Genomic DNA, 26,627 nt, shown 5'->3' on the forward strand with positions numbered 1-26,627 from the left:
ACAAAACAATAACCGATTAATATGTACATCCCCAATATTGATACATATTTAATAAATACATATTTAATAAATTATATTACAAAATTATTTGTCTGTAGATGACAATTAGTGGTTGAAAAGTTTTGACACTCATCTTAATGAACCAACCAATAAAAAATCAATTAAATTTCCTGAAGTTCTTATGCTAACGAATATAAAAACGTTATCATAAAACTTTGAAGTTTGGGGACTAGTGTAATTAACAGTCCCCTCCCTTTCTAAATAAAACTGCTGACTTTAAACATGAATACCCTGTAACTACATAATTTAAAAACAAAGCATTACCAATAGACAGACAGATAGACTACTTCCTAATTCAAATTTAGAATGATTATAAGAACCTCACGTTATTTGCATATTAACTTTACCTTTTCGCAGTGAGGTAGGGGACATTGGGCTGTTTATAACACTAGTCCCCAAAGTTTTACAGTTGTGTGTTCAAACGTTTTAACTACTAACTTTAATCTACAAAAAGAGTAATTTTGTGTATTATCATTGGGGATGTACAACAATTTATTGACCTTTGTCTTATCCCTTTAGATCCCTGATATTTGTAATAATCTATAGAAACGATTATTTAGTTACATTTAAACATCAAACATAAAGAGGTTTAGATTTAGGTTTAGCCTCCCCCCCCCCCTCTCCTCTTCATCATTTAGTGCAATACAACTTGAAAATATTTATTTTTAACTTTAATTCTAAGTCAGAATAAATATTTCCCAATATGTCTATGTTTCTGTGTCTTTTATTTATTTGAATTATATCTTAAGTTTTGACTTTAAAAGCGCATTTAAACGCCTTTTCTTACAAGCTTTTCGTGCACCCACATTCAGAAAACGGGCTAAAAACCCCTACGGGGGCGCGGGGGGGTAAATAAAACCAGTACTGGCGATTAAAATATGTCTTTGGGTAATCAAATATCGTTTTTTTAGCCGGCGACACCCGGCGAAAACATGTTTCCTCTTACTGTCTTCTCAAATGTTGATTAAAAAACAAACAAATAAAAACTAAAATCTTGACTTCAACTAGAATTATTTAAGACTAATTTCTTCAATTTGTGTTTTTTTCTTTAATACTGTCAAAATATATGTAATGCATGACTCATCAGAAGTTATTTTGTCTAATTACATTAATTCTAAGAGATTTTATAATACTTTTAAAATTATTGGTGAAACACAAAAAGTATGCCTTTTTCTGTAAGAAAATTTTTGCATTTCTTGACTTCCATGCATTAGAATGCTTACTTAAAAAGCGTATTTTTACGATTCCTTTGAAATCTGATGTACATTGGGTATGATAATACTCATAGAATGTTTAAAACTTGATTTGGGGGTGGTGAATTGTTGCCCCTTGTTCAGTGGCGTGCGAAGCACTTTGTCTAGGGGGGGGCATTTTGAAGATTTTGTGAAATTTTGCCCCCCCCTAAATCAAAGTGCCCCGGGGGGGCACTTTGCTTTAGGGGGGGGGCATTTTGATTATATATACTAATTTTAAATAATGGCGTTTTAAGGGGTGGGATTATTTGATTATGGGCCTTCTAGTCCTTATCCCTTCTTCCCCATCCCTATTTCCCATTTATATCCCCCCTCTCTTCCTCCCCCCTCTCTTCCCCTCCCCCTCTCTTCTCCCCCATCCCTTCTCCCCACCCTGCAATGACTGAAGGGAAGGGAGCTAGAAAACATCTTCAAAAAAAAAGTACAGAAGATAATTTAACCTTTACCCGGCCCCCCCCCCCCCCACCACCACAAAACATTTTTTATGGGTGAAAGGGGATGTTATAAAATCTCAGCAGGAAGGATGAATAACCCCATTAAAAATATTTTTCAAAGTAAATTACATACTGGATGCTCGGAACAGCGAGAAATTTTATTTTTTTTAATATTATAATCAACAAAAAAATTTATCGTACCATAAAAACCAAAGATATAAAGAACTATGTAAAAAATAAAAAAAATTACTTGTCCTTTCATCTACAGATATAAAAATCTCTTAGAAATATGGAAAACTTTGGGGTATAGTCTCTTTTGTGGCAACGCCTCTTAAGGGGCATTTCGTTGTATTTTCATAGTAGCTTTTAATAGGTTATTCTAGGTTAAGTTAGGTCAGGTGATTTCCCCGCAGGGTTAGGCAATTGGCCCCGCAGGAGCTATAAATAGGTGAAAAGCTACTGTGAAAATACGACGAAATGCACCTTAAGAGGCAATACCCAAAATTTAAAAGATACAAAAACAGCTAAAAACTTCCTGAAAAGCAGTCCGACCTTCATGAATTTTTAATAGTTAATTATACTCCATAATGATGGGAATGTTAACATTAAGTTTTAGCCTTAAATTTTTAATTGCAGTTGAAAAAATCACATTTCCCCCTTAGCATTATGTACTGACAGCCATAGGGAATTATAGAGAAGCTAAAAAGTTATATCAACATATCCTACCCTCTTTAAATGACACTTTAAAACTCTGTTAATTTTGGTGTTTCCAAGGATTTATAAGGGCGGTGCTTGAAGCGCACCTAAAAATATTTTTTCCCCCTTTGAACTGAAATCAATTAAAGACAACAAGAGTGGCGTATTTTATGAAGTAAGGAATATAGAGTGTAGTTAGTTTTAAGGGTTTTTAACGAAAATTGCCATAAAAAAAAGTCTTTTTGTAAGGGTATGTACACAAAAAAATGATAAACTTATCCTGAAAATAATATGACATCATATATAGTTAATAGTTATTCATTTAGACAGACATACAGTGTTGAGAAAAAGGCTTAGATAAATATCAATACTGTTTCTTTTTTATAAAAAATAACTTTTTGATTGAATATTTGTTGTTTACACATGTTTTTTTAAGAAATAAAAATAAAATATACAATGTGATAAAAAGTAGAAACCATTTGGAAGGGCGCGAAGCGCAAATTTTTTTCTTCAAATATGCAGGGAGGGAGGGATTTTTTGGCTATTTATTACACTAGTCCCCAATATTTCATATAAAATTTTCTTATTCGTTGGCTCAACAACTCTGGGGACTTTAATGGATTTTTGATTGGTTGGTTGATAAAGTCGAGTTTCCATACATTTCATCCACTAATTGTAATCTATATAAGGGGTAATTTTGTGTATCATCATTGGGGATGCACAAAATTTCTTTGGTAAAAAGTTTATATTATACAAAATAAAATACTTCCTATTACCTGGTTTGTTATGTTCAGTGAAAAAAGATTATAACCTAATTTCTACACTAATTAAAAAATTTGGTAAGGTTAAATAAATAGTAACTGTCTGTTTGGCGTGAAGCGCCAAATTTTTTTTTTTGAGTATTTCTTGATCTTTTTTTTGGAAACTGGGATAGTTTTGCTTTTTGTAGGGTAGGGGGCAAAAAGGGGCATTTTTGTTGACCAGGGGGGGGGAAAATGGGGCATTTTTCAACATTTAGGGGGGGCGATGGCTAGGGGGGGGGCAGGGGGGGGCGTTTTGGTCGCTAGGGGGGGGGGGGCGATTGCCCCAAATGCCCCCTTCGGTTCGCACGCCACTGCCCTTGTTGCCCCTATGTGCAGTGGGTTGGCATTAAGTGTACGTTCAGCAGTCTGGCAGCTAGCAGGCTTTGAAGTTCTTAGATTTTTGGAGATATTTTACCGTGAACTGCACTAGATCCCCTTATATTTTTAGTATCCTTTATGAAATAAAGTAATAAAGTAAATTTTGATCGTTTTGTAAGATGCAAAATTAGACACAATGAACATATTTCTGTTATAACATGTAATATTTTAAACATACTTATGTAAAATAGTTCTTTTATGCAAAATTTAATATTACATTAAATTATGTTCTTTAAAAAGTGTATATTATTTTAAATTCTTGTGATTTTTTTCCAAAAATATCATGTACGTATAATGCACCTGATATGAATTTTGAACATATTGCCTCAAAGTGCCCGTCGAACACTAAAACCTCCGACCTCCTCTTTGTTTTAAAATAAGTTAGAAAAGAAGGAAGAGGGGTGGGGAATAGTTTTTCATTTTGTTTTTTCGCCTTAGGGTAGGTTAGTTCATATTGGAAAATAGATAGCCCCGATAAATTAAGTACCGCATGAAAAAAAAAAAAATTTCCATGTTTGTTCAAATCAATTCAATGAATGATAATTACACTTGTGTAATCTCAGGTTGTCATTAGATATTCTACTTATAATAGTTATTTATCGCATAGTATAGACAACTTTCCGCAGATATTAAAATGAAAACTTATAGATTATAAAACTAGTTTTGTTAGCCCCTAGTGAGATGCTTCGCATATAACTTTGTACCCATTTTAAAGATCAGAAGAAAAGACAATTCTAACATGCATAAATTAGCGATAAATTTTATTCTGATACTACAGATCTGAAAATGGAGAGTACAGATTCTGGGAGTTCCCCATCAAAATCAACACCTACGGCCAGGTAAACTCATTTGCGCAGTCAATCGTAATACCTTGGCTCATCATTATTCTTCCCCCTCCTCATACAAATACAAAACTACAAGAAAAAGATCGTGTAATTTAAATGTATATTTCTGCTCTTTTGTGAAAACTTGGCTTTGTTAATATTTCCGACGCTATTAGCTGATATCCAGAGACCCAATTGAAAGTTGGCACAGCATTGAACATACAGTTATTTAACCCATGCCCCTCCTTTGTTTTACGTTGATGGATCTACTAGTAGAGTCTTACTTGAAGTTGAATCAACATCTACTGAAGTTCTAATCTTATGTTACTAATAAGCCTTCTGGTTAGGGCAGTTTATAAGGCACCAGCAGTAAACCTATCATTACATATAATAGTTTTACATGTTTTCTTAAATATAAAGGCAAAGTAGAGGTAGGAAAAATTTAGAATAACAGTCAGGCGAACATAATAAGTTGTAGAGTATATTAAGATTTTATATTTAGATCTATGAGTAAAGAAGAAAAACGTCAGTATGCTCAGAGCAAAATAAGAGCAAAGGCATTGAAGGTACTTTTGAAAATTAATAAGGAAAATTATGTACATAAATGATGCAAAAAAAGTGACAAAATTTGTTGGAAAAAATACCAGTACTTGTTTAAAATACTGTTGAACGCCTAATGATGAATAAAATTCAGAAAGTAGACATTTAACTAAAAATTATACTTTTATAAAAAAAAGTTCTCCCGTTTGTTGGCTTAAAAAAGTTTATTAAATATTTCCAACAAGCAGTGGCTCAACTTTAATCAATGATTTTAATCTACAGAAGAGTTAATTTCATTTATGATTATTTGGATGCACATCAATTTGTCATCCATTATTATCAGAAAAAAAGGGAATAATACTGGTTATTAATCTAAAATACAAAGTAGAATGATTTCTGTCCGTCTGTTCCTTAAGATCTCGGTAACCACTGACCCGATGGGATTCTTCTATTCAGGGAATATACCTACTGGTCCTGTGGTGGTTTTAGGCTATTTTCTGGAGGGTGGGACACCCCCAACCCCCCCCCCCCAATTTTTTTTTAAATTTTAAATTTTTTTATGAATTTTGCGAATTCGCCATTTGTTCTGAAAAATTTGCGATCCATTCGCTTTTTTTCAGCTGAGTAGGTAATTATACCTCTTATGGCAAAGCCCCTAGAGGCTAGGGGCGAAGCCGCTAGTGTAAATAGGGGAATAGAGGAAGGGGGGATAGTGGTGGACGTAATGACAACCCCTAATTTCAGAGGAGCTACGCTACTAAAATTTATTTTCCTTATTCTGAAAATGTTTCATTAGCAGTTTAGGTAAAAACTAATTTAAAATTTAATTTCTTACTTAATTATTTAATTTTGCATACTTGATAGTACATATTATATGATCCAGAGTTTTGGTGTTTGAAACAAGGATGACACCATCCATAAAAGAGAATATCAAGTTAATTTAAGACAAAATATAAAGATTGAAAATTAAATCAATACTCAAAAAATAGATTAGTTAAATAATTCTTTAAATCTACAAAATAAATATCTTTCAAAAAAAATGTACTTATTTTCTGATAATGGCTATTGAGTTGCTGCACTATATCGAAAATAAATATGATGTATCCTAATCCTATTATATAAAGTAGCAAGGATTTTTTGTCTGTAGTCTAGGATTTCAACAACTAGGGAAGCTTGACATAGGTCCTGGGATGGTTTTAGGCTATTCCTTTTTTTATTTGAGTATTTTGGTGGTTTTAGGCTATTTTTTCTGCCTTTATTATATCTTCGAGCCTCCAGATGCTAAGGGCGTATCCCCTAGTATGCTTAAATATGAATGCACCGTAGTCGTATGGACACATCACAAGTATTGAATAGCTGCGCTACAAAAAGTACAGTAGGTAGGAGGAGTTTAATTAATCTGCGAGCACAAATATTTTGAATTTTAATTAAAAATGATAAAAATATCCTATGGTGTGACGTACAGTTTTAATTTAATGTCTGAGTAGGCAGCCGCCGTTTTAAGCATGCCGCTGCGCACTGTTGTATTGTTGGAAAATCAACAGCCGCCTAATCATTGCTATCTAGAATTATTTTTCTAATTGATATCCTTTGGTTTAGAATCGGTTCTGAGCCATACTGAAAAAATCATGCATTGTATCCTAATAGAAAAATACTAAAACAATATAAAATTGATAGCAGTTTTGTAAGCCCGAAACTTTGGCCCTTCGTGGCAACAAAACTATAATTATCAATCAAATAATCTTTCACTTTATTAACCGCGTAAAGCTGTCTATAATACAATGCGATAAATGAATATTATTTGTAAGAAATAACTTATGCCCTCTTATGCTAAAAAAAATGCCTAATCCATAAAGTTACATTTGTCTTATCAAATAAAACATTCATATTAATTTCATAAAGTTTAAAATGGTACTTAAAACCATTTCATAACTGTAATATTTATCAAAAAAGTAAATAAAGGTTGTTGAAGATTCTTGCGATTTATTATTCAGGGATTGGTCAATAAAGTTGAAATAAAATTGCTGCTACAATATATTGCGTGTTTGTGTACGTTCTTTTCTATCTTTTAAAGCTTGACCGACAGACCGACGGACGGACCAAGTAATTTTTTACGGGATGCTCATTGGTACAGGAAATCTTAACCAAAAATAACAGCTGCCTATCTTAAATTGTAGCCGAGAAAATTACATTTCCCCAATAGCGTTAGGAAAGGGACTGACAGATAAATGCAAAGATAAAGTTAATTAAAGAGTAGCCTCGCTGATAACAATACATTTTCTAAAAATTAAAGCTGTTTTTTTATGTTATTATCATTATCAAGTATATAGAAGTTTTGGAGGAAAAAAATCATCCTGAATTTATTTGCTTGATACAAATATATATGTTTGCTTTAAGTTGAAATTGTACACTGCTAGAAACACGAAACATAATTGCCTCTTCAACTTTTCTTAATTGCATTTTATATTTCAAGAGAAAAAGCATCAGTAAATGGCAAATTAAAACAGCTGTTAAATGTTGATGCTGAGATTGTATCAACACATAAAGAAATAATCTTAATACAGGATCGAAAAAGGTTTGTTGTAAATAGATATGCCAAAAAAATGCATGAAATAGCAATTATGAACACTTAATGGAAAGTCGATAATAATGCTAAGATAATTGCAAATAGAAAAGCACTTTCGGATAAATCACTAAAATTACAAATTAAATTTACATTTTAACTATAAGAGTTTATTATTATGTCTTATTTTGGCGTTTCTTTGCAAATTTAAATTTTAGCATATATTTTACTAGCCATTTTATTCCAGATTTTATGAAACTTTTAGAGTTACATAAATTAGCAAATACCCTCACTTTTAGACACATTACAAACTTTCCCGATTTTGTATTACTTTTGAGGAACATGATTCCAGTTACGTCATATTTTTCTTTCCCGAAAAAGAGAAGGGGGGAAGAAAATCTCTTCAAAAGAGATGGGGAAAACCCCCTTTTCTCCCATCTCTTTTTTCATCCCCCCTTCCCTTTTTTTTCTTTCCCCCTTCCCTTTTTCGGGAAAGAAAAATATGACGTAACTGGAATCATGTTCCTCAAAAGTAATACAAAATCGGGAAAGTTTGTAATGTGTCTCACTTTTAGCTAAAATGTGTTTGAAAGGTTGCGTGATTTAATTCTTTTTGCAATGTTTAATTTTTTTCTTCTCAATTTAATCTGTACTAGCGGCTACGCCTTTAAAACCTTCTGATGGCACATTTTTCAAACGTTAAATACCTATTTTGATTAATAATTTGCTTGTACTAGCGGCTACGCCTTTAAAACCTTCTGATGGCACATTTTAAAAAAGTTAAATGCCTATTTTGATCAATAATTTGCTTGTTCTAGCGGCTACACCTTTGAAACCTTCCGATGGCACTTTTTTTTAAATTAAATATCTAATTTGACTAATAATTTGCCTGTGTTAAGATCAGTTGTTTTTTATTCATGTTTTACGATAATGCCGCCGACCTGCGAGATAAATTTAATTTTTTTTTGACGATTCTTCTTGAAAGGGTTGTGTTACCTTTCCCCAAAATAGTTATAAACCTTCCCAGGACCTATGCGAAGCTACCCTGTAAAGGAGAACTATATTCGTTCTGCGGTTAGCAAGATCATTCGGTACAGACAGACTGAAAGACAGACAGACGTTTTGTTACTTTATTCTAAGGATAATGTTTTATTAGGCAAGTGAGGAGATGTTAAAAGAATATCCAGAAGAATGGTCCTGGGCACATTTTATTCTAAATGATATCTCTAATTTAGTAAGTGTAATCACATTCAAATACTGTTCTATTTGACGCATTTTTAAAAGGGGTATCAAGAATACACGCTTACACCTGTAGAATCATACTGCAGAGAAATAAGAATAATAACCCACGACAAAGGGAGAGGTAGGTTTCGGGTAAAATCCGTAAAGGTTATGTGTTATAAGTTAAAAACAGTACCTAGTAGAACGATAATAATTTATGTTAACTTTTTTTTTTAATTTGTCAATAGTTCTTTTCAATAAGAAATACACATATTTAGTGAATATTATCGTTCTACTACTATTTTTAAGCCTTAAAAAACACACTTTTACAGATTTTACTCGAAACCTATCTCTCCCTTTGTCATACCCATTTCAAAAATGATTCAAAAATATTTTAAAAGTCCATTTATCTTTATTTTATTCATATCCTGCAAAGCTATAATGTATAATCTAATCCACCACTCTCTCTAGCTTTTTGTTTTCAAATTATTGTTATTGTTACTAATATTTTATTATTTTCAAGATATACCTTAATTAGTGTTATTTGGTATCCTCTATTTGGTAAATAAACAACTATTCTGACTATTTTCAAGCAAATCTATTGATATCTAAACTGACCCTATATGGACTTCTATATATAGTGTTGAATTCTTATGAGACTAACATATAATTATTTGATTTGAACAGATTTTTTCATAATTCTGCTCTTATTGCTGTAATATGTTTGTAAAATTAACAGACACATATGTTTAGTTTCCAGCACAGCTGATCAAAACCGGTTCTCCAAACTACCTGTGTTCAGTATTACCCTCACACTGGCGGTCAAATAAGTCTTTGCCTATAGTCTTCAAAGTTGTGGCTCTATCAGAACTTGAGGTAAATAAATTGTTAGTTTAGCTGCTAGTAATGATGATAATTATGTATAGGATGGTACTGTAGTTAGTTTAGCTGCTGGGAATGATGATAATTATGTATAGGATGGTACTATAGTTAGTTTAGCTGCTGGGAATGATGATAATTATGTATAGGATGGTACTATAGTTAGTTTAGCAGCTAGTAATGATGATAATTATGTATAGGATGGTACTATAGTTAGTTTAGCTGCTAGTAATGATGATAATTGTATATAGGATGGTACTATAGTTAGTTTAGCAGCTAGTAATGATGATAATTATGTATAGTATAGTTAGTTTAGCTGCTAGTAATAATGATAATTATGTATAGGATGGTACTATAGATAGTTTAGCTGCTGGGAATGATGATAATTATGTATAGGATGGTACTATAGTTAGTTTAGCTGCTTGGAATGATGATAATTATGTATAGGATGGTACTATAGTTAGTTTAGCTGCTAGTAATGATGATAATTGTATATAGGATGGTACTATAGTTAGTTTAGCAGCTAGTAATGATGATAATTATGTATAGTATAGTTAGTTTAGCTGCTAGTAATAATGATAATTATGTATAGGATGGTACTATAGATAGTTTAGCTGCTGGGAATGATGATATTTATGTATAGGATGGTACTATAGTTAGTTTAGCTGCTGGGAATGATGATAATTATGGATCTGAACTGAGGAATAATATCACAACTATGCAGGAAATCAAATATGTCAAATTTAAATATTTTCAGTTTATTGGAAGTTTAAATCAAAATAGCTTGTAGATATCAAATTCAAGAAGTAAAATAATAAATAACATCAAAGATACAATAGCAATATTGTGCTTCAAATTTACATTACATTGGTTATATACAAATTACAACTAATTTTATCACAGAATGAATTTTATCAGCTCTTATTGGATGAAATTACCAAATTTACTGACTGAAATTTAACCTTTATTTAAAGATTAATAAAAAATTGTTTGCTAAATTTGACATTGGTGAAGGACAACATAGCAACCTTCAATGACCTACGCTTTGTTGGAAGATCTGGCAGGAAATAATACTTAACACTTCTGAAAAAGTTAACATTTTTTTATGAACACATGTACTTTTGTATTCACGGGTTGTGGGCAGGAGGGGTAGCTAATAGACAAAGACCATTATGAGACTTAAATTTTATATTAAAAAAGCTTCCCAGCAAGATATTTTGCCATGGAATCGCCATCGAGCTCAAGCAATATATGTACCGAGTCTCATGCTACCTCCAATCCCCTTTGCCATGAATTACCACCTAATTTTTTGGCAAATTGGAAAATTGTCCTTTCAAGCAAGTTTGCCATCGATTTCGAAGCAGAGTAGCATAGATTAAAAGAGCAAGAGAGAGAGAGAGAGATCATACATTTCCCGGCTTGATTTAATAAGGAGTAAGATATGTCTCTCTCTCTCTTGCTCTTTTGATTTATACTACTCTTCTACCATATCAATGGCAAACTCTCATGCGTCCTTTTGCTTGAAAGGACGATTTTCCAACATTTATCACCAATGATATCAAACAACATAGAATGCTTCCTTTTTTTAAATGTTTTGCTGGGTATTCGAAGCTACTTTAAAATAAAGAAATTAATTGGTTCAGTGGTTAGCAAGATCTTAATGGACAAAATGTTTGTGTAAATTTTGAAAGTCACATTGACTTATATAAATAACAGGCCTTTGTTTCATATTTTTATATTCTGTTAGCTGGTGTGAAGGCCACTTGAAGTTTTTCATCAAAAGTCCTACATAGATTAAACTTTTAAATTAGAATTATACCTGCACGTTCCTACTTCTGTGAGTCTCTACATAACTTTTCCTTCACTAAAGTATTATTTACGATGTCAGGGGTAAGAATTTTAATTTAACCATCACAATTCAGACCAAACCTGTTGAGGTGGCTGTGTATCCAAGCTGTATCAAGGTAAATAATTTATTTTTACACACTTAATTAATTATTTGCCTAAATAAACAAAATAAACACAATAAATCAACCAAATCTTGCAAATTAGGTCAACTTTCTCAGAACTATGGAGGTTCAAAGGAGGGGGTCAATAGGTGTGTTTTGAACTGTAAATTTGAGTTTTAACAACTTCCAAAAAAGAGTTAAAGAGGGGTAATTGCATCCTCTCCCCCTCCCTCAAACATGAATTACAACCCTTATTCAGATATTACCCTCTTCGAAAATAAAAAGCTTGGCCGTCCTTACCTTAAACATCACTCTGAAGGATAGTTTTTTTGTGAAAAAAGGGGAGGGGGGAAGGGAGATGTGTAAAACAGATACAAAATAGAGGGAAGTGGTATTATCCCTGCAATCTACCTATATTTATTCAAACTTTTCATTTTTTTCAGGTTACAGTAGATGGGCCAAGAATGCCTCGCAACAAACGTGGTGGCGGATTTGCCGGTCTGTTGAGCCCTGAAGATTGTCTTGATATGGGTGGCATGGATGCCAGCACCTCACTGGAGGATGGTAGTGAACAAATTACGGAATGTTTGACTCCTACAGTTCTCAGTGATGAATCACTCAGCCCTGGAGGTAAAGGATTCATACTGGGAAAGGCTAATTAACAAAAAAATTATCTTCTCAATTATTATTATTTAAGAATTATCATCAAGGAGAAAGAAAGTGATGTTGATTTATTCTATTTAACTTGCATTTTATTCTCCCTGTAGAAACTACTCGACAACCAACACTTTGATTACACGACCTTTGTATGGAGGTCCTAACTATGCATGGTTTTGAGTTGCAGCTGCTTTGGGCCAATGCATTTTCCCTACTCTTATTCTAACAGAACAGGATTAGGTACCATTTTAAACGTCACAAGCATAACGCGAACCAAAGACCTTCCCGACAGCAAGCAGGCACGCTACCCTTTACACTAATATCACGGGTTTTCGTTTGTTTCTTTACAACTTAAGATAAGGTTGTTTTAGGTTATTATTGGGTACTGAGTTGTCCCGAAGGGTTATGGCACTGCAGGTATATATATATAAAAAAAACCTAACCCCCATTCCTTACTTCCAATTTGTTTTAAAAGTAAGAGTTAAGTGCCAGTGCTCGAAGGTGCACTTGGAGGGAAAGCACCATCTACTCTACGTGAAAAAAATTGCAATCTCCAGACAAGAAATACAGATTAAGTACAACATGCTCTTGTAATTCTCTTCCAATAGATTTATCAATTCATTCTAACATCAATAATATAGGAATTCTATATACACAGATCACGGGCTGATAGATAGATAAACAGGGCATTGAATCAATATTTAATTTTATGAAGAAAATGTTAATTGCTTACATTTTATCGACTAATTTTTCTGGTATTTATTCTGACATTAGGCATTGCCAACGTATAAAATTTCATTTATCCTATGTAATATATTCTAATAATGAGGTTGATTTCGATATGATAATAACCCAAAGTTTCAACTGGTTATAAAAAAAATTGGACATTATATATGATTTCCAATTTACGAAGTTAGGGTTTCCTTAGTCTTACATTTTTTTTTATATTCATGTAAGGCTAAGTAAATCCTAACATTTAAAATCGCATAAGAAATTTTAAAGGGTTTGGCCTACTAGCATTAAGTATCAAAGCAGTCATCCTTTTACCTCTGATTTAAAAATAAATAGTTTCTTTCACAAATAATATTTGTTAAAAATATTACATACATTTATCGTATAGTAAATAAAATTACGTACATTTATATCTTATCAGAGCAAAAAGAATTATATAACCAATAGAAAAGGAATTGTTTTAATTTAGAACATGAGAGTTTTTAGAGTATTTTTACATACGGATTATTATATGTACAACTATCAATTCCAGCCAAGTTATCCATCAACACCTATGCTTTCTGATTATTATACAGCTATTAATTCTGGGAAATATATTCATACAGCCAATATATCCATCTACACCGATGCTTACTAAGTATTATACAACTATTAATTCTAGGAAATATATTCATACAGCCAAGTTATCCATCTACACCCATGCCTACTAAGTATTATACAACTATTAATTATAGGAAATATATTCATACAGCCAAGTTATCCATCTACACCCATGATTACTGATTATTATACAGCTATAATAATTCTAGGAAATATATTCTTACAGCCAAGTTATCCATCTACACACAGATTATTATACAGCTATAATAATTCTAGGAAATATATTCATACAGCCAAGTTATCCATCTACACCCATGCCTACTAAGTATTATACAACTATTAATTATAGGAAATATATTCATACAGCCAAGTTATCCATCTACACCCATGATTACTGATTATTATACAGCTCCTACATTAGCCACAGGTTATTTCTATTTTAAATGCACAGAACAGCTATTTTCCTTTAGAAATTAGTTCATTCTCAAACGGCCTACCAATTAAAGATATTGAGAATAGTTATTTCTCAAATCATATTATAAACAGCTTTCCGCGGATATAAAATGTACATTTCTAAGATTAAAACTATTTTTTTATCCCCGAGATGCCAAAGGGGGGTACTCAAAATTGAAAAAAAAATTCTAAGAGGATAGTGCCTGTTTGACTTATTTCTTTGAAAAGCTTTGCCACTGCAGAATAAAAATTTCCTTGTTTATTATTTAGGTAGTGCATCTATCCTACCAATTGCATCTACTTCAACTTATCCCTACCCCTCACTGTCCTCCCCATCCACAGCGGTCAATGCCTACCCAGCTCTTTACCCTTTGGGAACAGGTAAGTAAATCTAGCAAAGGTATCATTAAACATGCAATCCGCTATCCAGTACAAAGTTTAAATACACAGATTTATTAAAATTAAATGTGTTATCTAACGAGTAAATCATGTTATGGTCCTGTATTATTGGGGCTAATAGTTACTTAAATGGTTAAAAGTAAATATATTATTATTGATAATCTATTTCAAACAAGGATGTCTACATCCCCCCCAAAAATCATCATTACAAAAATTCAATTGTAACTACATATTTCAAGAATCATCAGCAAAGAATTCTATATGTTCATTAGACTATCTATCTATCTCTCCAGGTATAGACGGTCAGCCTGATGAGATGACCTTTGCTGAGGCATTCTCCGCCCTCAGAGATTATGCTCCACCCTCCACTTCTCTTTCACATCAAAATGAGGCAAATTCTGAAAACAATTTAGGTAAAGCCGAAAGTTTAAAAGGTCTTTTTTATTTAATTTTAGTGGATAATATTTTTTATCAAAAAGTTTGTTGACAATATTTTCTTAGGTGTTATGGCCTTAATGATGAGTAACATTGACTGACATAATATCGACAGTCTTATGACTACATACTTATATTGACAAATTACCTGCTCAATTTTTAATTTATTATTTTCAAGTGAAATAATTAAATTATGATCCGTGATCTTTTAATGCGTAGGACTAACTATCCTACCTATAAAACCAAAAAGTTCAAGAAAACACCCACAGAACCTCAAACACTAATGGCTTTCACACAGCCAGAGGTGTGCATGAAACAAGAACCGTTGGAACTGATGCTCAGTTTACTGAGAATATGAAAGATGATGGTGAAATCCGAAAGGAAGCTATCAACTTGATGACAGGACCAATAAGTTCTTAGCAAAGCTGTAAGATAGGAACCTGGAATGTTAGAACAATGTATGAGTCAACTAAAACAGCCCAAGTAGTTAAAGAAATGACAAGTTACAATATTGGAATGCTTGGGATTGCAGAATGTAGATGGACAGGACAAGGACAAACTACAACCAAAGATGGCCACCTAATACTTTATTCTGGTCATGAAAGCCAACATATGTATGGTGTTGCTATGATTATTCAAAAACGACATGTCAATTCACTAATAGACTAGAAACCTATATCAGACAGAATAATTAAGGCTAGATTCCAATCAAGGCACTGCAAGTTGACCATTATCCAATGCTATGCCCTAACAAATGACAAAGATGGAGAAGTAAAACAAGAGTTTTATGATCAACTGCAATCAATCAGAAACTCAGTACCCAAACATGACATGTGCCTAGTTCTTGGAGATATGAATGCTAAAGTAGGAACCGACAGGACTGGAGTGGAGAATGCAATGGGACACTTTGGCATAGGTACAAGAAATGAAAATGGAGAATTTTTACTTGAATTCTGTTTAAATAATGATATGGTTGTAGGAGGTACATTATTCCAACACAAAAACATTCACTAATATACCTGGACAACACCTGATGGACAAACAAGAAACATGATTGACCACATTATGATCAATAGAAAATGGGTCAAATCAATGCAAGACTGTAGGAGCTATAGAGGAGCCGACATATTTAGTGACCATGAACTTGTTGTCAGTAAGATTAAATTAAAGCTGAAGTGTACTGGCCATGATAAAAAGAGTGAGATTGGTAGACAATATGATTCTTTAAGATTAAAGGACCCTGTGATAAAGAATGAATTTGTCTTAAAACTCAGAAATAGATATCAAGTCTTAGAGGACCTAAATGACGAGACTGAGATCACATGGACTTCAATTAAAGAAAACTTTCAATCTACTGCTAAGGAAATCCTAGGACACAAGAAACCAGAGAAAAAAGACTGGATCTCTGAAGAAACATGGATCAAAATAGAAGAGAGAAAGAAGTTCAAAAACAAAATCCATAATGCTCAACATTTGGCTGACATGAGCAATTTAAAAGCTGAATATACTGCTAAAGACAAAGAAGTCAAAAAGTGCACAAGGAAAGACAAGAGAGATTACATTGACAATCTGGCTGAAAAGGCCCAGAGAGCAGCTGACTTTGGTAACATGAAAACAGTATACAACATAACCAAGCAATTAAGTGGCAAATATAGCAAAAAGAGTGGTGAAACTATCAAGGCTAAAGATGGTAAATTACTCACTACAGAAAAAGAAATTGCTGAAAGGTGGAAATCACATTTTGAAGAAGTGTTGAACAGACCTGAACCAGAAATTTCTGCTGAACCAGAACCAGGACATGAAATAGACATAGACCACCAACTATTCAAGAAGTTAAAGCTGCTATACATAGCCTAAAGAATGACAAAGCACCAGGACCTGACTTGATAACTGCCGAAATGCTTAAGGCAGACATAGATCTTTCTGCTAGGACTCTAACTGATCTTTTTGATAAAATTTGGAGGCAAGAAAAGATACCAACGGGCTGGTCTAAAGGTATAATCATAAAACTACCTAAGAAGGGAGATTTGAACAATTGTGATAATTGGAGAGGAATTATGCTGCTTTCTATCCCAAGCAAGGTCCTATGTAAAGTTATTTTAAACAGAATTGATGAGAAAATTGACAATAAACTGAGAGAAGAACAAGCTGGATTCCGTGCTGGAAGGGGCTGTGTTGACCAAATTTTCACCCTTAGGACAGTTATTGAACAATGTGTTGAATTTAACAAGCCACTTCACGTAAATTTTGTTGATTTCTTTAAGGCCTTTGACTCCATACACAGACAAACACTCTGGAAAATACTAAGAAGTTATGGTATACCAGAAAAGATTATAATTATGATAACTAAATTTTATGACAATTTCCAAGCCTGTGTTTCAGTTGGAAACAATAAGACATCTGATTTCTTTAAAATAAGCACTGGAGTCAGACAGGGATGCATTTTATCACCTATTCTATTTATATTGGTCATTGACTGGGTGATGAAGAAAACCACAGAGGACAAAAAACGTGGTCTCCAGCTGGGCATACTAGGACACCTAGAAGATCTGGACTTTGCTGATGACCTGGCACTGATTTCAGAAACAATTAAACATCTACAAGCTAAGACAGATAGACTAGTCAAATATGCAGGACAAGTCGGGCTCTTTGTTAATGTTAATAAGACTGAAATTATGAATATACCTACAAACCCTGATCAAACTATAACAATAAATGGTGAACAATTGAAACAAAGCAACAAATTCACCTATCTGGGGAGTGTTATCAGCAGTGAAAATGGCTCAAAAGCTGATATTAAAACCAGGATTGATAAGGCTAGGGTTGCTTTCAACAGTCTACACAACGTTTGGAATTCAAAGAAACTTGCTCTGAAAACAAAAATCAGACTTTACAACAGTAATGTGAAATCAGTTCTTCTCTATGGAGCGGAATGCTGGAGAACTGTGAAAACTGAAACAAATCAACTTAATGCATTTCACAATAGCTGCCTAAGAAGAATTTGCAAAATATTCTGGCCAAACAAAATATCAAACCTTGAGCTGTATGCTAAGACCAAGTGCAATAGTATTGAAGCAGAAGTGAAATATAAAAGACTAAGGTGGCTAGGACATGTGCTCAGAATGGAACAAAATATGTTTCCAAAAAAGTGCTTAAAATGGAACCCCACCACTGGTAAACGTAATCGGGGACAACCAAAAATGACCTGGAGGCGGAGCACTGAAAAGGACCTCTTTAATTTGGAATTAACATGGGGAGAAGCTGAGAAACTTGCCAAAGACAGCAGGAATTCATGGAGGAACAAGGTGTCCGTATTCTCTGGCCTTCACAGTCAAAAAGAGAGATGCGTCTGATGATGATGATGATCTTTTAATGTAGTTTTGACATAAACATAGCAATAAAAAATTTGCAAATTGAATATAAAAAATGGATATAAATGCAAAATATAAAACGGGTATAACGTTAATTTATAAAGAAAAAAATGAATATTTACTTTTTTTATCTATTTCACTATTCTATAATTCGCTTTTTCAGTCCGTCTGTTTGAAGGTACGATTGATTGTCCCTCAGTCCGTAATGTTATAAATGTAATGTGATTTTATCGGCTTCTATTTAAGATAGACGGCTGATTTTTTCCTGAAGATTCCCTATACCAATTAGTTTCCAGTGTATAATTATTTGTCCGTCCGCCTGTCAGTCATGCTACAACCATACAAATATTAAAACATTCCCAATAACTGTATTCTTATTTTATGACCAATTAATACAGTGTGTTTTTTTATGAGCACTTTTTTGAAAGCAATTTTACCCCACTTATAGTTATCAGAATTTAATGATTAATAGCTTATTTTTTTCGTTTTTAAGGGAAATTATGAAACAACAAAAAAAAAATTACAGTTTTTGTTGAAAAAGTACAGTAAAGTTGAAAATTAAAACTTAGGTGTTAACATATAAAAATTGTTTTAGCGCATTTTTCTTAAAAAAATGGATTTTCTGTAGTCGACTTTGGGGGGCCAGTACTCCCTCCCTGGTTGAGATATGACCTTCAAACTTTGATATGTTCTAGTACATGTCCCTAATAGTATCTGTATACATTTTTAGCTCTATATCTCAACTTTGAAGTGTTTAGCAGCCATTCTTGCAAAAGGTTGATTATTTGAGCATAAGAAAAATGCGCTAAAACCATTTTTAGATGTTGACACCTAAGTTTTTAATTTTCAACTTTACTGTACTTTTTCAACAAAAACTGTAAATTTTTTTGTTGTTTCATAATTTCCCTTAAAAAACGAAGAAAATAAGCCATTAATCATTAAATTCTGATAACTATAAGTGGGGTAAAATTGCTTTCAAAAAAGTGCTCATAAAAAAAAACACTGTATTTACTCTTAAAATCACTTTATCATTATTCCATCTATGATCTTTGTTTGCTTCGAAACTTATGGTTGTTGTCACCCTTGTTATTTATTTATTATATTTCTAGATGTTTCTTCTTCTTATGGTGAATCTTACAACTCCTATTCTTCCTGGTCAGTGTCTCAAACAAATAATTCAGGAATAATTCATATCAAATTTTATACTTAATGATAATGGTAATAAAAGGCTTTAAATCAGTGCTTATGCTTCCATAATTTTTAAGATACCTATCATGACTGTAAGTTTTATCCATTAAAAAACTGAATACCACAGCTGAACTTGTTTTTACGATGCAATAAAAGCAAAATTTGGGCTACACTCAAAAAACGTCTATCTCAGAAAACGCCTATCTCAAAAAACGCCCACATCAAAAAACGCCTATCTCAATAAAATGCCTTTTTCTTAAAATGCCTATGTGGTAAGTTGAAGCGTTTCAACCTACAGTCGCGAGTTCGATTCAAACGAGCCCCTAGCCTTAAAGATCCTACCAATAAATAACTACAAGGAGTTACTGATTAAAGGATATATTTTGAACTGATTCATTACAAAAGATATACAGGTTTATATAGCAAATAGAAGTATAATAATAGATGATGAGGGGTAGCTGGTGATGGGTTCCTTTGAGCTGGGGGCTGTGTCCACAGGCGCAAAGGTAGGAGGGAAGGCTGCCTCCTTGGGGTAGGCAGGTGATGGCAGAGAAAGGGGAAGGTCCGGCTGCGGCAAGGGGGGTGTAGACATCTCCCGGCAAGGCAGGTAACTGGGGCTTGGGGTTGTAGAGGGGCCGCGCCCCTCCCACTATCAGAGATGTCCAATTTGACCGCTGCTTGTGATGTATCGGCAAGGCCCTGGAGGGGCAGGGTGAAATGGTGATAATAGGCTTAGCGCTGGGTTGTAATTTGATAAGCCGCAGCATAGCAATTCTATGAAAGGCTTGTCTGTATACTGCCGTCTTACCACACCTACTACATTTTCAAGAAATATAGCCTAATTTATAATTAGTATTCAATAGAATAATAAAATACTTGTCATTCATGATCTCTTATCTAAAACACAAATAAACAGTTACCAAATCAACCACTCAATAAACTATGTACAAAGAGGGATAAAATGGTAAACTAAAGAGTAGCTTCTATATCAAGAGAATAGGGATACTTTAAATAAATGGAAAATGGTGGATGAGAGAAAATTATTGGATAGAGAACTCATTAGAGGAAAGGGTTTAATTATTGAGTTATAGCGTTTACGGACTGACGGACTGACTGACGGAAAAAGTGAATTATAGAGTAGCTTCGCTACTAAAAATAATACATACTTCTGAACAATTTACTTTGAGTTTAATTATGAAAGATATATAGTTAAATTGAATTAATTTTAAAATATGTATATCTTTGTATTTTAATGATTCAAAATTCTTAATTGGATTCAATTCAGATGAATAATTTCAATGATCAAATAATTAATGTACTGTACAAGTTATTCATTGAAATCTAATTAATAAATCCTAGGGTTTTATTGATATAGAAATATATTTTTATCCAATGACAACAGTCCATATTGCTGTCGGAACAAATTTAATTTCAATAGTAGAGAAGCATTTGAAGGAAGGGTTTGTAAGATTTTGGGAACTAATCTACACTTGTATGTATGTACATATAATATGTATATACAATTTTATATATCATCTTATTAGCTTATGCAATTGCATGTTAGGAGTCTAATACTTTTTTGTGTAGATTCCTAATACCATAAGCCATATTTTCCATTTTTAATATGATTCATTAAATAATTTTTCGTCTTTTTTAAAATTTAACTTTTTTTACTGAATCAAAATCTTAATTTTACATGAAGCTGTGTCTTAAGTTATTCTATATGTTTTTTAGAATATTTGTCTCTATACCTTCTTAAGCAAAGGCGAGTCGAATTGGGGATTATTAAAGGGGATGTAGTGGCCAATCACCCAACAAGCCACTGAATGTCTTTGTTGGGGCATAAGCTCAGACATTCCTATAGATAATTTAACACCCATATTACACCCACTACGTTCATAAGGATCAAAATTAAAGGGGGGGGGGGTGTCAAAACTTTCGACTGAGTAGGTGCAAACCCCGTGGAAAACCCTACGTACGCCACTGTTCCTAAGTTTAACTAATTAAACCTGACCTTATCAATGTTAATGTAGATTAATAAATTAACAGTTATAAAGCTACTCTTTAACTGAGAATTAATGCAAGACAAATAAATAAGGAAACCTTAATATTTCCAAATTATAAAATTCTTCAATACAGTTTTCTTCATCTGTTTGAATAAATAGATAAGATCAAAAATTTTTAAATTCTACTTGGAATTTATTTTTATTATATGTCTTTTTAAAAGCTGAATGTAGATCTAACTTATACCAGAACTTATATATGATTTTTTTTATTAAATTTTACTTTTTTATCAATGGGCGCCAGTTTTGAATAATATTGTTCTTGATTTTGAGAGATCTCTACTTCTCTCAAGTACTAATTACCCCAGAATATGAATTATAAATTACACAGCAAGCACACACACAGCAAGCAAACATACACACTTCATGCTCAAACTTTTAATATAAAACTTTACTTTTCAACCTTTTAAAGTTAAATTTCCGTTTTACATTTATGAAATTTATGTAATCAAAATGATCATTTTAAATACGTTTTTTCTTTGATTTAAGTTAAAAGTTCAGTATGTAATTCTGCATCTTTTATAATAGTTTTCTGAAAAAGTTACTTTAATATTTACGAACAATGCATTTTGATAAAAGTGTCAAAAACTATTTTTAGATGAGTAGCATCTCTATAAGTATAGTATACACTTCCCTCACTAACTAAGAAATGACTAGATAACAACCCACCTTTTTAGTTGCCCAATTTTCATATTCCCTTTTATGATAGTCACAAAATAAAATCATGTTATTTGTACACTAAAACCTTTTTTTTAATTATCGTAACTTTTTTTATTTTACAGGAGGGGGGAGGTCAACGAAAATTAAATCGAAAACTCTCTCTTTTCAATAGTAATAAGTGTCATTCTTTGTTAAATCATATACATCTTCGCATTTTTGGCCATTTTTGGCCTTTCAGATTACTATTTATTCTTGATTTAATTTGATTAAATTCTATATATGAAATTGATAAGATATGAGAATGTATGAAAATGAACAACGCCAATACTACAGCTACACAGCAGACTACGCAAACAATAATAAATTAGTTGAAAACACAACCCCAGATGGCGCCAGTGATGCAATTGGAAAATCAGCTGATGCTAGTAATGCAGTCTTCGATTCAAACAGTTTTGGCAGCTTACAAGAGTATGACAGCTTAAATCAGGAATGAGAATACCAAAAGAAAACTTTTTGTATCAATTAAAGTGAATTTCCTAATCATTAAAACAGCTTTTCTGAGGGTTTTATGGTTTATTAAGAGAAGCTTTGATTGAGCTAATTTAGTCTTTTTCTCAAATAATTTGGTCTAGTTTTTCAAATGAACAAAATAAATTTTTGCTCCTGAATGATTCTCTAAATGTAAGATGAAAGATTCTTCAGCTGGCAACAACCTAAATGAGAATAACAACATCAACATTCCAAACAATAACACTAGTCAAGGATCAGGCATAGAAGGGAAACAATAATATTAGAATCATACAATTTTATCTATTTTTTTATAAACAATTTCTTTCAATACAAACTACTTAATCAAGACGATGCTGTGAGTATTGGTGCAAAAAATGGGGACAAATTTCAAATTGTTTTGGCGTGTGACGTCATACCCCCATCTCTTTTCTAGGGGGTTTCTTTCCTCCTTCCCTTTTCTTTCCCCTCACTTTTTACGTAAATAATCAGCCCCGTCAAATCAATTTAAAATTTGTCCCCATTTTTTGCACCAATACTCACAGCATCAATCAAGACTTTATACTAAATATTAGAACTTATTACTTTATTTATTCACCTGAACTAAAAACGATTTCTATGTCATTAAACCTAAACATTTTTCATTGAAATCTATGAAATACATATTTGATGCTGTGAGTATTGGTTTAAAAAATATGACGTAACAAAAAAAAATTAGCCAATGAGAGGCCGTTATTGACCAATGGCGGCATGCGTAGTGGACTCTCATTGGCTATTTTTTTTGTTACGTCATATTTTTTAAACCAATACTCACAGCATCTACATATTTGAACAATTTTCATGAAAGCTTTTCATTGATCAATGTATAAAAATTTTTTATTTTATAATTTACTACTATTGCAACCCCCTTACCCCTATCTATTCTAAACACAGATGGTACAGGAATGTACGACAGTATTCGACACAGCAACATCACCAAGGAGTTCTATGAAATGCACAATAGGAATCTATCCATCTTAAAAAATCCTCTGATAAAAAAGGCATATAGTTTTTACTTCTTCCACCAATTGGAATGTAAAAAATACTTTCTCCTCATTTGTAAGGCCTAGGCGGACTCTAAAACAATAAAATTAAGTTTCAGAGAATACTTTCTAGATGTGTAATCAAGTTTGTAATCTTTTTTTTTATTTCCAAAAGGCATCAGTTTTCGTGAAAACTAATCTTGTTAAAAATGGATTAATCTTTTAGTGGCTTTGCAGATTTTTATTATCCGCCATATTCTCATGTCAACATTAATTCTTCAGAAACCCAGGTTCCTTATTCACTTTATTGAAATAGCTTATAGTGCCAAAATAACCAATGAAAGGCCAGTATCCATTGTAATTGATCAATGGTAAAATGTATACTAGCCTATCATTAGTCATCTGTATTGTATGATGTCATTTTGTATTGGGCACTATAAGCTTTTTCACTTTATTAACTGCCAGAAGCATCCTTAAAATCTTACAAGTGTCCATGAGTGTCCGGCTTTTAAGATTTTGCTTATCTTATTTAATTTTCATTGTTCTGTTTAAAAGGTATCAGTAAATAATTTTCAGATATTTAATGGGGGTTTGTATGCCAATACACAAAAATACATTATTTTTTCTTCTATGGAAGCATAAGTATTTATTGTTTCTTCTGGCTGATATAAAACATTTTACAGTTACAGAGGACCATGCAATGCACACCTCGTATAATTAAAAAGAAACAACAAAGAACAATTGATTTTAATTGCTCTTTTGTACAAATAATTTGCACTCATTAGTGGCAAATGAATATATTATTTAAATTCATTTCTGTAAAAGTAATGGATATTAAATACATGGATATTTGGCTTAATTTTGACTGACAACATCTTCCTATATCATTGTTTTGTCCAAAAAAAAATCAAACATGCTCCCCAAAAAGACAAAATTCTAATTGTAAAATAGGTTTTAATTAAAAACTAAAAGTTAAAAAATCACAAGAGGGCATGAAAGGAGGTATAAAAAACACGCCTCCTTAATATTGAAATTGGGAACATTTTTATCTTCCTCTTGGTTTAAACACCCTTGACAAAAACTGTGCACGCCACTTTATAAATTCTTTGTGTTGTGAAACAGGATATTGTCCTAACTAATGAGACTGGAACATGTGACCTTGGTCAGGGGATAGAAGATACAAATATGGATTCAACTGCTCTACCTAATGAAAGTAAACAACAACCTAAAGAATTAAACAATAAAGAACAAGGTATATATATGTAGATGATTTAGATTTTAATAAAAAACAAGGACAATAATACAAAACTAGAGCAGTAAAGACAAGATAACAAGTGTAGTTATTAATATTCATGAAAAACTCATATTAATTAGCCGATATAATGTAAGCGATACAAAATTTTACCAGCAAAGCTACTCAAAAAATTTTCTTCTCCATTCTTCTGTCCATTTATAAGTTCTCTCTCTATCCTGTCGCTAAAAAGAAAAAATTCCTGTAAAGTTAGTACATGACATTGCAAATCTCCGAAGGGCAATCGCAAAAATTTTGTTTCTTTTCCCCTACAGTTGCGTGCGGTTTGGAAATTAAAATTGAATTCTAAAAAGACTGCCTTCCCCTCTTTTTACCCCAGTATGGTTTCAAAACCCTCTTGTTAATTGCCGTGCTCGCAACTGCTTCTCTCTCTCCCTCTCTCTCTCTCTCTCTTCTCTCTCTCTCTCTCTCTCTCTCTCTCTCTCTCTCTCTCTCTCTCTCTCTCTCTCTTTCTCTCTCTCTCTCTCTCTCTCTCTCTCTCTCTCTCTCTTCTCTCTGTTTTTCTGTCTGTAGAGTACTGAAAACTTGAAAGCAAAACTAATAATATAACCAATATAGATGAAGGAGAGACTGAATTTGAAGAAACAATGCAAGCTGCAAGTTCGATACCTAGCTTACAAGCAGTATCACAGGTATACACATACCTAACATAAAGTAAGTGATCCTTATAAAAAAAAGTAACAGGATATCTATCTGTTTGTGTGTTTTTCCAAGAATCTCGCTAACCATTCAAGTACTATATGTATTTTAAGATTGTATATATCTTTTAAGGAAGCTAGTAAAAGTGGCGGCACAGATTATGACGTCAAAAAAAACTAACCAATGAGAGGACAGTATACACTATAATTGACCAATGGTAAAATTTATAGTGGCCTCTCATTGGTTAATTTTTTTTACGTCATAATCTGTGTCGCCACTTTTACTAGTTTCTCAATTAAGCTACTTTTTATTTTGAGCACTTTAACCTAAAAAGAGTGTTTGAAAACATCAAAATCATTTATATATATTTCTAATATAAACAAGTACAAAGTAATTTGTTTTGAACTTAAAACCTTCGTAACGGCTGGATTGGTTAGGTTTTAATTTTCTAACAATTTTGGTAACAGTTTAATGCTATTTACTGGTGAATTGAAGCCTTTCTCCAATCGCTTGAAGTACTATATTTACACAGGGTAGAGGCGAAGGCCTACTATATATATGTACTACTTTGTATTATAGATAAATATATATAAATCAATAAATACAATTTTGTACCATATTTTAGGTTTTATTTGACACAGGAGATGAATTTGGAAGACTAGGTAGTTGTGGCAAAAATGAAGCTCTCTGGAGACCTTATTAGCAACAATATATTCTTTGTAAAACAAATCTGCAATTTCTTCATTGTTTTTTATTTATTTTTTCCTCACAATATCAAGTCATATTTTTACGCATACATAAATATTGGATGGAGGGTAATTTTTATATTTTTGATTCTAATTAAATATTTATTATCATTGTAAATTTAGTGTGGGAGAGGGATTTCAATAATTTACATTAGTTAAGATTTAATGTATTTAATAATTATTTATTTATGAATTATATGGATTTTATAAACTATCTTTTTAAAGAATACATTCTTTTGCATA

The 26,627-nt window shown here is 32.4% G+C and overlaps 2 protein-coding genes across 3 annotated transcripts; both read left to right on the forward strand.

The window, feature by feature from the left end:
- The first annotated feature begins 4,400 nt into the window (after window positions 1–4,400).
- LOC145332608 (uncharacterized) lies at window positions 4,401–22,920 on the forward strand. Its single transcript, XM_080177617.1, has 13 exons — window positions 4,401–4,463; window positions 4,951–5,014; window positions 8,708–8,785; window positions 9,526–9,648; window positions 10,295–10,373; window positions 10,664–10,712; window positions 11,537–11,615; window positions 12,044–12,230; window positions 13,939–14,016; window positions 14,313–14,423; window positions 14,735–14,854; window positions 19,357–19,426; window positions 22,450–22,920. Exons 1-13 carry the CDS (start codon window positions 4,411–4,413, stop codon window positions 22,649–22,651), a joined length of 1,293 nt encoding a protein of 430 aa, XP_080033743.1. The 5' UTR covers window positions 4,401–4,410; the 3' UTR covers window positions 22,652–22,920.
- A 626-nt stretch (window positions 22,921–23,546) lies between these two features.
- LOC145332617 (uncharacterized) lies at window positions 23,547–26,408 on the forward strand. Of its 2 annotated transcripts, none has more exons than XM_080177628.1 (5): window positions 23,547–23,665; window positions 23,911–23,977; window positions 24,810–24,939; window positions 25,558–25,631; window positions 26,264–26,408. In XM_080177628.1, the coding sequence occupies exons 1-5, from the start codon at window positions 23,610–23,612 to the stop codon at window positions 26,339–26,341; spliced, it is 405 nt and encodes a 134-aa protein (XP_080033754.1). In that variant the 5' UTR covers window positions 23,547–23,609; the 3' UTR covers window positions 26,342–26,408. The 2 variants fall into 2 exon arrangements, with proteins under 2 accessions (XP_080033754.1, XP_080033762.1); XM_080177636.1 differs by having other exon boundaries at window positions 25,558–25,653; window positions 26,264–26,369.
- The last annotated feature ends 219 nt before the right edge of the window (window positions 26,409–26,627 follow it).

Source organism: Acartia tonsa, chromosome 1 (genome assembly GCF_053477335.1).
Source record: "Acartia tonsa isolate MP-2025a chromosome 1, ASM5347733v1, whole genome shotgun sequence".
NCBI classification, from domain to species: Eukaryota; Metazoa; Arthropoda; class Copepoda; order Calanoida; family Acartiidae; genus Acartia; species Acartia tonsa.

Coding starts and splice junctions, on each gene's coding strand:
- LOC145332608 (XM_080177617.1), top strand. CDS start 4,411: ATGGAGAGTACAGATTCTGGGAGTTCCCCATCAAAATCAACACCTACG. Junction 4,464..4,950: donor AAATCAACACCTACGGCCAG/GTAAACTCATTT, acceptor TTTTATATTTAG/ATCTATGAGTAAAGAAGAAA. Junction 10,374..10,663: donor GAATAATATCACAACTATGC/AGGAAATCAAAT, acceptor TGACATTGGTGA/AGGACAACATAGCAACCTTC.
- LOC145332617 (XM_080177628.1), top strand. CDS start 23,610: ATGTACGACAGTATTCGACACAGCAACATCACCAAGGAGTTCTATGAA. Junction 24,940..25,557: donor ATTAAACAATAAAGAACAAG/GTATATATATGT, acceptor TAACCAATATAG/ATGAAGGAGAGACTGAATTT. Junction 25,632..26,263: donor GCTTACAAGCAGTATCACAG/GTATACACATAC, acceptor ACCATATTTTAG/GTTTTATTTGACACAGGAGA.